At 37.0% G+C, this 12,130-nt stretch overlaps 1 protein-coding gene across 1 annotated transcript in view; it reads left to right on the top strand.

The window, feature by feature from the left end:
- Positions 1–12,130, top strand: part of PARD3 (par-3 family cell polarity regulator) — a 411,749-nt gene that overhangs the window by 211,098 nt on the left and 188,521 nt on the right. Inside the window, exons 11-13 of the mRNA XM_026843423.1 lie at positions 1,302–1,441; positions 2,980–3,108; positions 6,931–6,969. Of these exons, the coding sequence (XP_026699224.1) occupies positions 1,302–1,441; positions 2,980–3,108; positions 6,931–6,969 (308 nt within the window). The remainder of the gene's footprint in view (positions 1–1,301; positions 1,442–2,979; positions 3,109–6,930; positions 6,970–12,130) is intronic.

The following is a 12,130-nucleotide window of genomic DNA, read 5'->3' as shown; positions in this document are numbered from 1 at the left end:
TGCCCCCTTACCAAAACCTTGCCATGCAAGCCCAGTACAAACCTCAAATGGTTCTGTAGTTGTGTGTCTTTCACCTAGATTGTGTTCGGCTTCCCATGGCTTATAACTGAAGACTGTTACGTAAAAGTTCAGATTCTGTCTGTCCTTGTGCTTTTATACAAAGGGGTATGTTATGCAGCTTTTAGGGATCATACCTGATATTGCCAAGCCCTAACTGCAGGTTGCCTTAGTAGGTCAGATTAAATGTAGGTTGGGCATGCGTATACCTACCTAGTGAACTTGAACTGTAGACATATCTTGACAGCCTCTGAGATGTTTCAAATGGAGGTTGTAGATACTGACACTCTGTCAGGCATGCTCTCCACTGAATAGCTGTCTAGTTTCATGCTAGATTAAGTGTCCTCAATAGACTTGATGTGCAGTGTTGGGGAGGGGGCGGGGGCTGTGTTTCAACGTAGAACTTCATCCCAGAGCTGGTGGCATCCTAAGGTATACTTCAATAACCAGTTGTGAGCATAATTTCTCTGAAATATGAGCAAGTCTCATTTGCCATATTGACTGGACCCCTCTGTGAATTTCTCCAGGCCATCTTAAATGTCTCTGTTTTGCTTCAGTCAGTCTTAGCCAAGTGTAGTCAGTCATCTCAGAAGTGGCAGCCTGGCTCTGCTCCCTGCCTACGTGGTGGGGAGAACCAGAGTGAAGCCCCGGGGCGGAGAAGCTGTTGACAGAAAACAGCCTGAGGTCCCTCGGAGCAGAACAAATGAGACCACTGAGCTCCAGTTCTGTCTGTCACCTGCTGGTGTCCATAAGTAAGTTGACAAAAGCCCATGGCCAGCAGTGTCAGCTGACTGACATTGTTGAAAGAGTTGCAAAAGAGAAAGAAAGGGTCTTGATGAGATCCAGATTGACAACAGGGAAGACAGTGATAGGATATCAGATATGCTTTGTTCTGATTCCTTGTCACTCAGCTCATCTGAAATAGAAAGTTGGAAATATGGCAATGACTTCAGAATCGTCAGAACAGCAAGTTGCAAGGAGGGCCTGCTGAGCTGCCTGTGCCAAGACTCAGTGCTTCAGCTATAGTGTTCCTATATATGCCTTTTTTTTCCTTTTATTTGCCATGCAGTAATTCTTACATCTTTTATATATATATATATATATATATATATATATATGTATGTATGTATGTATGTATTTTCATGGATTGTATCAGTGAGGTATACATAGATTCTGCTAGATAAAAATAATGTGGAATGTAAAATGTGCATTTTAACAGGTAATATTCTGCATTCTTTATGCAGGTACGGAAGGCTTGGGATTTAGCATTACTTCAAGAGATGTCCCTATTGGTGGCTCTGCTCCAATTTATGTGAAAAACATCCTTCCAAGAGGTGCAGCTATTCAAGATGGGAGACTAAAAGCTGGAGACCGATTAATTGAGGTGATGAAGTGTTATGTGTTGTTTGTATTTTGGCATGAGCCCATGCACTAGTTCACTTCCAAAGGCTCTTAGTAGTTTGTGCTATAGGAAAATGCTTCCCTCTTCTTTTTTCCCCCTTTTTTGGCTTTGATTCTTTTTTTTGGCTTTGTTTTTTTTTAGGTTAGAGATCAAGGACTGTGAATTTTCAGTACATAATGGTTCTAAGAGCTGGACCCAGACATACCATGAAAACATGAGTTTACATGTCCTTATGTGAATATAGTGTCATAGTCTTGCATTGCTGTTTAGGAATAAGTTGAAGCAAAGTGACACCTAATAAGTGGCTTTAAATCAGCATGGAGTGACAGACCAGAAATTATTAAAGATGTTGCCAAGTTTGGAAGACAATACCCTGAAAAGTTTTAGTGAATTAACTGAAAGGAGCAAGATAAGAGGAGGGTAGTGCTACAGAGAATGGAGAACTGTTCCCTCCTGAAGGGAGGATGTCCTCAAGCGAATTAAATTTCTCTTAGACAGGTGCACAGCAGACATCTTCCTGCACATCTAGCTGGAGTGATAGAAGATGTTACCACCCACAGCTCTTCATTAGCATCCCTAAACCAAATGACACTGGAGGTACAGCTGAGGCTGTAACTGCCTCTCAGAGCCCTAACTTCACTTTACTGCAAAATTGACAAAGTCATCTTGAATTGTTGCTGGAGGATTGCCCTCTGTAATTACTGTAATTCAAGGTTACCCAGATTACTTGGGTTGAAGAGGTTGGCGAAGCATTTAAGACAACTGCTGTGGCATCTCTGTGTGAGCTGTGATATCTTACGAGGGGAAGGAAGAAGATGGTTTGCTGCCTTCTTCACAGTGCTATGGTCACTTGCTTAACAGTTAGCTGGTTTGATTTACATTTCCAAAATGTTTTTGAGCAGGCAAGCTTGATAATAGCCTATCTTTCTCTGGCTGCTTCTTTACTCAAGTTAGCTGGTAGAGTGGTAAATCTGCTTGTATGTATTCCCTTCCTGTCTGTGCTGGTAAGTGGTATGTGGAGGCCAAGCAGTTGGATGACTGAACAAAGGCAAACTAAAGAGTAACTGCTCCAAAGTTATTTTGGGGAAAAAATTGTTTTCTACTTTTGACAGAACTTATTGTGCAAGATGTATTTGGAAGATATGTGTAATACCAAGGCATGTGGAAACAGGACCAATTTTGGATCACACATTGATTTTACCAAAGAATTTTTATGCAGAAATTCTTGTAAAAAATACTGGTAGATTAAATTAGTTATGTTTAGACTACACTACAGCATACAGTTGCTGCTAAAGAGGAGGGAAATATAGCTGTCTTGCTTCTTATTTGTATTCGTATGTAAAGAATGTGTGTTTAATTAGTTCTATTAAATGGAAGCTATACTGAGCCAATAAGGAAATGGCTTCAGTGAGGTTTTTTTTAATACTGTCCCATATGATTCGCATGATTTTTCAGTATGAATTTCTACTGTTCTTCCTGGTTTAGAGTCTTATGAATTTCTAATATTTCCTTTGTCACAGGTAAATGGAGTTGATTTAACAGGCAAAACTCAAGAAGAAGTTGTGTCCTTGCTGCGAAGCACCAAGATGGGAGGGACTGTCGGCCTTCTGATTTTTCGACAGGAAGAAACATTCCATCCAAGGGAACTGGTGCGTAAAATAGAGAGCAGCTAAGAGATTTAGATGAGTCTGAGCAAATGGTTTGATCTTGTCACCTGCTAGTAAACATGGCCAGCACTGAATATAAGAAAAAAAACCCCAAACAACCCAGCTATTTTGCTTTTAGAACATTTTACATGAATGGTTTTTATTCTCTAGAGAACTGCTACTTGAATTAAATATTTGTTAATAATGTATAAGTGAGAGTTTTATTTTGAGTGAAAATGTTTATTATAGAAGAAGCTATTGGATGGACTTTATTTGGATGCATGCAGACAAGTAGATTATTTCATATCTTTCAAAAAATCTATGTTTGAAAGCCTGCAGTTTGTCCCACCACCTTCTCACAAAATATTTCAGAGCATATAATACTATGCCAAAACAGCATATGTAAATACCTTCCTATCAAAAAATGGAATATATAAGAAATAGTAGCCTTTTTTGAATACAAATGCAATCTCTGTGGAATGGAAACCCTGCAGTTATTAATTTAGCAGGGTATTTCAGAAAATGTTTCCGAGGAATTTACATGAAATGGAAATAAAATTATGTTTCATACTGTACCTGATCCACTTGCATAGTATATACAGATATTTCTCTGATAATTATTCAAGATAATTTCTGTTATGAAAAAGGTAGACTGTGAATGTAGCAGTCTTACTTTGTTCTGTATTCAATTGAGCCATTGAAGTTATTTATTATTTGTATTATCATAGCTATATATAGCTCTAAAAACATCTTATTTGGCTGCATTATCATGAGAAGATAGATAAATATAAGTGACAGATATAAATATGATTAATAGTTTGCTTCATTTTTCTATTGGATTTGTGTTATTCTGAATGCAAAGAGAATGTATTTTTGTTTGGCCATTTCAAGACGCTGAACATTAGCCTTTTACTTTTCAGAAATACAATTAAACCTAGGAAGTCAAAGTGGCAGGGAAGGTTACAAATGAACCACACTTTTACCTTAATATTCTTGGAACATGACTTTAGGTACTGAAGTGAAAGTTGTGATAAAATGAAGAGAAATTAACAATATGAAATTATATTTACCCTACCTTATTACTGGAACTGTGAAAGCAATCTGTTTATACGATCCTATGATGTAATTTTCACAGTATTGCTATCTTACATAAAGGTGAATGAAAATGCTTTTAAAGTTTTCTAAATAAACTTAGAAGGAAGAAAATGTCTTTATTTTGTGTATATTATTTCTCTAGTAAAACGAGCAAGTTATAATGCATAATTTATCACGATATTTTGTTTAATTGTAAACAAAGATATGATGTGAGTAATGCAGAGATTTAATAGTAATACTTGATGTATTTTTAAAAATAACAGCAAATCAGCCCCTTTAAATAAGTTCAACCTCAGTAGCCTGCTTGTTGCTGCTCAGGCGATACTCTCTCAGCTATTTTGGCAAGCACCAGTGTAGGGAAGCCAGATCTCACTGTGACTGTGTCAAGTAGTAGGTGGGCTCTGTGCTATGTAGTCAGAGATCAGATCCGAACTGGTGTACGTTTCTGTAACTCCAGTTGAACAAATGATATTGTGAGGATCTGACAATACACATGTGTGATGATCCTTTGTTGCATAAGGATTTGTTTGTTTGCATTTTGACATGAAGAAATGTTAGGTGAGCTCTGCTGACAGCTGTCAAAGAGCAGGAGCAGAATTGTTGGGGAAGCTGTTGAAATAAAACCCATCATAAGGGCTGTTCTTTCTTCTCTGGTAAGAAATAATCTTAAAAAAAAAAAGTATTTTCAAACAGCTCCTATCATTGTCTTTTACTAGCTTTATGTACAAAAAAAAAATATTGAAGGAGGGAGGGGAATGATTTGAAATCATGTCAGTTCATCTTTTTCATGTGTAAACCTTCTTTGGTCACTTAGGAACAATTTGTCTTTTCATCCTTCCCTATTTCTGTCATATTTTCTACATTTGTATACTTTAAATATTAACTGAATGAGATGTGTCTCAGAAACTGTATGCATAAAATCATGTTATTTGATATTATCCATCTCATAAAGGGCAGGACTTGCTGTTGCTTGCTGAGGAGCACTCAGTATTAAAACCATTTTATATTTACCAACATTTGTACAGATAGTAATCCTAATAAAAGAGGTGTTTAGATTTTATGTTTGGGTTATGGCTTGTTGAATGACTTTGGAAAAGTTACTTACCCTTCAGTTTCTTTGTAAGTAAAATGAAGATATTAAACTTTCAGGAGAGTTGTGGAGTTCAATGTCTTTGATGTATGTTGCCATTATTGTCTGGAAAGGACCTATGAAAATGTGTAGCCGTATCTAAAATTCACAGGAATGTTAAGCTGAGTCCATTTAGGTAGCTTGTGTGGTCAGGTTAGGGGTATGTGTGTATGATGAAGAGCCGTCATCCAGCGCAGCAGATCATGGTAAAAGTGGAAGCAGGGAATAAAATCAAATTGGCAGGAGTTAACTTTTCTAACCACTCATATCTGGAAGAATGATAATGCTTCTCCAGAATGCCAGGCATTTTATTGCTCCCAGAATTACCTAATGCCAGATAGGTAATATATTAGGGATTGTCCACATCAGTGTGAGAGGCAGATTGTCTCTTTAAAATCTTCCATCCCTTCCCCCTTCCTTTATGAAAGGGGTTGGGGATTGCTCTGGTTAAGTAGAGCTCCTGTTATACAGTGATTACCTCATATAACCAAATACAGCTTGCTGTGAAGGATTTTCTTAGACCCTTAGACTATGTGAATCCGTTGAAGGATTGACTTGGGTTATTTAGCTTTTGAGCTGAATTTTCAGTATCAGCAGAGACTGGCTGGCAGTTAGTCTCCTGTACCCCACAAATTAATATACCCATTGGTACATGCAGGTCCTTTACATGTTCCTGGTAGCTGGCTCCTTCATTGTTTTATTGGTTGTTGGGTGCAGGTTAAAGCTAACTGGATGTTTGTGTTACTACTTTGTCACTGCATTTTTATGCTGTCAATTGAATCTCCTGCAAACCAGCCCAATGCAAAATAGTCCAGTAAACCCTAGCATTTCACTTTGGCCCAGCTGAGTGGACAGCTGGTTAGCTGTAAAGTAATCATCCAGCCAGCAGCAAAGTGGATCCTGGGTGCTCAAAGGGCTTTTAATATGGGTTGACATGGGCTTGGGAGAGTAATAGTTCCTTACGTGTGTGTTTTCAGAATTGGTTCAGGGGTGCAGAAAGGTTTTGCAGTGATGTATGTTTGCCTTTTGTGCCCTGAGACACAGGTGAGGAGTGCAAAGTACAGGAGGGTCCCATCTGTAGTGGACTGAAAGCAACCTCCTGTCTTGAGATATCCAGTGCTGTAGTTCTGGTTCATCCAAACACACTTAATAAGGGGAATCCCTTGTTAAAATGGGAATGAATGTTCTAAAATATAGGTACATGTTTAAAGTATTTGGAAGGTTTTGTCTGGATTGCTGAGGCCATTCTTTGAAAACTTCAAAGCAGAAGGGAAAGGTTGCGGCAGAACAACCCTGAATGAGAATATTTCACCAAGCAGAAAATGGCGCAAGCAGCTATGATTGTTCCTTGGCCAGTTAGCCACCTCCCTCAAAACCAGATAAAGTCAGGTGCGCTGGCCTAAGATCACCGGAGGTTATTTTTATTCACCTCTTATTTAGTGCTTGTTTAGACAAATTTGAATCAGGGCTGTGATGAACACCCTTCATTTTGCCATTACCACTTCACATCAGAATTAAAAGCTCTTTGCTTATCCCCCTGCTGATAGATAGTATATGTCATATGTAGTCGTGTTCTTATTTATTTTTTTTACTTCCTTTAGAATGCAGAACAAAGCCAGTCACAAATTCCAAAGGAAACGGTAAGAGCTTTGTCTTTTCCATACTGGAAGACTCCCAAATGTTTTTAAATTGATATGGCACTTCTCCATCAAAGTTTCACAGATCCTCCTTTCACCTTATATACTGTAGATGGCTCTCTCTAGCTTTACATTTTAAATGTGTTTTTTTAATGTAATTTCAAATACTGTTTGAATATTATATACAATGTATGTTCAAGTGCTATTTGAAATTACATGTTATATACACAGCTAAAGGCCTAAAGTTGGAATGATAAGAGCAGACTGTTAGCTTGGGTTACTTGTTGCAACTAATTGTTTAAATCGTGATATGACTGAAACCTGAGATGCAAACACAGAAATTAGGCAGTTTGGATTTAAGTCTCAATTGTATCCTCGCAGCAAGCCACTGTTTGTTAGTTATTTTTAAGAAACTATAGGGAAGTACTATCAAATTTAACCCTTTGAAGGCTATAACAGGTTTGTATGCGGTGTGTCAGTGGCACATATTGAGGCTGTATACTGTTTATATACCTCATTTTAGTCAGTGGAACAGGATCAGTACACATTGTACTAATGTATGTGTGTTTTTCTAAAGTAAAAGGTTTATTTTATGAAATATCAACGTAGGATAACAATAATATAGTTAATGTATCGTAGTTAAAAACATACTTCAAGAAGCTCCATTCAATTAGGTACCTATTTCAAAATTAAATAATAAATTATATTATGGAGGAATTAAGAAGATTCATGCTGGGATTTGAGATCAGTTAGGCTGCTGAAAAACAGAAAAAGCTTGTCTAGATGATTTAGAATGCCTTACCAGCAATGATGAGATGGTGTCTCAGATAAGAAAGTCAAAACTAGGCAAAGAGATGCAAGAGCCATCTCAGTGAGATAGTCAAGGGTACTACTATTAATGTTTCAAGTCAATGGAATGTAACTGCTAAAATGAGCGTTTGGGTTGAATGTAGCAATATTCACTTTTATCCCTCTGGCTTTTGATGTCCTTCTAGTCTGAAAGTCATCTGCATAAGGCCTCTGCAAAATTATGGGTGTATCATTGTTTCAGACATGCCTCACAGTATCTTTTTAGTACATCTCAGTATAGTATGTATGGTTTTATATTCATAGTTTCTTACCCACGTACTGCTGATACATGATGAGATCAAAGATCAAAGCCCAGGACAGTATTTTTGCCTGTAATTGAATACAATTGATAATAATGTGTGGGTGCAGCTTTATAAAAGTGTCCTGGTTTTAGGAGTTGAAAATCTGCCCCCAAACCTCATTAAGATCAGGCAGATTGTCTAACAGGTGTTTATATGAATCAGTTGCTCATCTGTTGCAAAGTTAATGTTTTGTAGCAAATTCCATGGTGAAATCATTTCTCTGCCATTTTTGGGACCAATACCCTGACTTCATCTAAGGAAAGACCAAAAGAAAATGAGTGTATCTCATTTTTTCTCTGTAGATGGAAGCTAAAAATTGCTTGTTAACCAGGGGATTATGCAAGAGGGACAGGGAGCATATGAGTAGGTAGGTGTTTCTGAAAAACCAGCCAGAAAGCCCTAGCAAGCCTTGGAAATAAGGAAGTGAATTGGGAAACGTGTGGAGATGTGTCTGGTTAGTGAGGGAAGGAAGCTAGAAAGCTGGTCAATACAAAAATCTTTTTTGCGTAATGTCTTGGGTTTTTCATTCATCATGGGTTTGGATTTTTTTGTTATTTATTTGAAGGCTTAGAGCAACAGTGATCAATAGTAGGAACAATAGGTCTCTTTAAATTTTCCTCCTCCTGGGTGGGAATAAAAAATGGACTAAAAGAGAAAGGTGTCAGTGGGTATTTATAATGCACAAGGCTTTTGCACTTACTTCTGTTCTTCCAATCTACTTTGCTTTGGATAAGTGTGATACTCCAGTTCTACAGAACTAATTTTGCTCAGCTGCACATTAATAATACAGTCACACACTTCTTTATTATTTTTGAAAGTATTTTTCATTGCTTTCATTTATTCTCCTTGGTTCTGCCTCAATCCCTATTTATTCCTCTGTCTACTTCTCAGGTCTTTGAGATTTCTAATCTTGCAATTTCTATTTCTGTGCCTGCTCTGATCTTTATGCTGTTAGTTGTGAGGTTTTAGTCTCCAAGTGTCAAGGACTTGATAGTAGAAAGCAAAGCAAAAACAACAACAACAAAAAAAGCATGATGAAAGCACTGAAGCTATAGAAATGAGAGAGGTGAAATACAAGTCTGTTTTTAATTTAAAGGCAAAATGGTTGTGAATTTTTTGTGTTGTTATGTCTGTGTGGGGAAATAGGAAAAAAAAAATGCACCTTTGAAATTAAAAAAGGAAAAAACCCTTGCAAATTGAAGGCCTAAAATAATTTTATATGTAGACCCCAAAATAGAAAGCCTAATTTATCTACACATTATTAACACTCAGAGGTTACATTCATGTAACTGTTACCTCAAATTTATTTACACTGATGTCATTGCAAATGGATGCAGTTGTTAGTCTTCATAAATGTAATAAAAGAAAACCTTGAAAGATATTTTTTCTTAATTTATCTGTGGCCTGAAATCCTTGGAGAGTTATTTCTTATATATAATATATATTATATATATATATTATATATATATATATAATATATATATACACCCATATAGGAAGCATATGACTACATACTTTTAAACATCATCACAGAATACAGATTCTCGTATTCTCATTCTTGAACTTCCATATGAGGAGTTTTTGTAACTTGCTAAGCTCGCAAAATTTAAGCTTTGCTCTCTAGTTATCCATAAGAAATGCAAATTGCTAATGCAGCTTCAGCTTCTATCCAGTAACTGTGCCCTGGTGAAAACAGTACTGATGTTTTTACCTTCTGTTTTGCTGACGAACGGAACAGGCGCTCCGTTTACTCCTGAAGCAAGGAAATCTCCGCTATCTTAGTTGAAAGATTGTTTCACCCAGTCACGAGTTTGTGCCATTTGTACAGCTGATGACAGCATGGAACAGATGCACCTATTTCTAAACATGGTGATTATTTGGAATGTAGAAGATTGACCGTAATATGAAAACTAGTAATTTATCATTATTACATTTCTGTTTCTAAGCATAATTATCTTAATCTTGTTACGGAGCATTGAAATGAACTGTTAATTATGCTATGTAAAACATCTGCCAATTAATTTTTCCTCATACTCTTTGAAAGTCAGTAGTGTTTCAGTAATACTTTGCTTGTACAATTGTCATTCACTGTTTGTTTTCTGAATTCAGAACTGACAAGTTAACTTTCATGTAAGCATAATGCTAGAAAAATAATAATTATCATATAAGTAAGTATTTTCTAGAGAGTATTGGTAAAAAGAGGTTCAAAGTTAGGATTCAAGATTTAATTCCATGATTGTTGCACTCAGCAGCATGGGAAAGCTTCAGTTTTCTGTTCTCATTTGTTTTTCTGTCAAATTGCTGGAAGTGAGCAGACTGTTATGAATTTTAGTGAATGCAGGATTCGTAACAGTGACATAACAAGAGCGGTTGGTGTGTTGGAACAATATATAAATGTTTAGCAGCCCCTATAGAAATTGCAAATGGGATTGCTTTTTATTTTCTTCGGAACATGAACATCTGATACTTCTGTTATTATCTAAATTTAATTTTGATCACCATGTTTTTTCAGAACTCAGGGATAATGTCATGGCTAAACCTATCAGCATTTTTGGGTTCAGTTGCTGTTCTTGCCACAGACTTTTCTGTGTGATTCTGAGTAAATTAGCTAGCTACACATTTTATGCAACAATTAATCACCCATAGGAATGGGATGATACCACAGTGGTCAGAGGCATTGTGTAAGAGCTAATGCATAATTATTTTTGTACACTTGTTGTTTGCAACTTTTTGTGGTATGAGTATGAGACAGATTCTAGCAAATGCCTTGAAAGACATAATTTATATTGACTGATGGATGGAAAATTCTTGGAGCCTAACCTTGGGGGGGAAAAAGCACTGTCAGTGTTGAGCTATAAGGTAGTGGTGTTCTGAGTGAGTGTTTGTTTTTTACTTTTGGTGAAAAGCTGTTTATATTACTTCAAGTTACGTAGTCACTGGGTGCATATCCATAGCTATTTTTCAAAACTGTTAAGTTCCCACCACTTCATATTTAGCACTTACATAGAGCTTCAGCTTTTATAGCATCTTAGTATCATTCAATTGATGCAAATCTTCCTTCATACAGAACCTTCTTTGGAGAACAGTTCAGAGCTTCATCAATTTCTATTGCTGCAATAGGCAATTCAAATGTCTAAAAATTGAGCCAAGATTGTACATTGACTAATATCAGCCTACACCAATAGCAGTGCTGATATCATTAGATACAGAGTGATTTTATTGGAAAAGGAGAGGTTTGACTGATGATTAAGCTGATGCTATTTTTAATTCCATGCTGTTTAGGAATACTGCAAATAACTGGTGCTGACTATTTTTCTACCTTTTTATTTTCTAATTGTGTGAGTCACAAGGGTGATTACAATGTTTTAAAAGCCTTTTTTTGTGCTAATTTCAGTGGTTTCATATTATATTTTTAATAAAGTTCTGACATAAGAAACAGATTGCTGGCATATGAAAGAAAGAGGTGGTGAATGCGTGATCTTCTGCAGGATACTGTTGTGTTCAGTCTTTTACCGTAGGAGGTACTCTAGTATTGAATAGCATGTTCTGGGGGATTAATGCGTAGAGCTGAGACATTAATTCCTAGTGAATAATTAATACAACAATTGAGTGACTGTGTTTATGAATGCTCTTTGAGTAGTCTGAATTTCCTGGAACATTCAGTAATAACGCACACAAACTTCTGTGTAACTCTGTGCTTGGGACTGATCCTCAGGCTTATAGTTTTGACTCCGTCATCTGCAGGTGATTGACCTGGCTGCAGTGGGGCACACCCGAGCTGGCTCTGTGCAGCACTGCGGGGCAGCTTTAGCCGTTTTCTTAACGCTTGAGTTGATAACACTTGCTGGCCAGTTTTGTGGAAGGCAATGTATGTGCCCATCCACTGACGTTCTGTAACAGGGTTGCCTCAGTGCCACCTTTGCAAAGTCATCCTGAAGCCACACTGGTGTGCACATCATTATTCACCATCATTACACTGTTTCCTACATACCAACCTTACCTTATTTTGGATA

Source organism: Athene cunicularia (genome assembly GCF_003259725.1).
Source record: "Athene cunicularia isolate RWA chromosome 2 unlocalized genomic scaffold, athCun1 chr2_part1, whole genome shotgun sequence".
Taxonomy (NCBI): domain Eukaryota; kingdom Metazoa; phylum Chordata; class Aves; order Strigiformes; family Strigidae; genus Athene; species Athene cunicularia.
The sequence above is the reverse complement of the archived record's forward strand: the minus strand, read 5'-3'. Positions and strand labels throughout refer to the sequence as shown.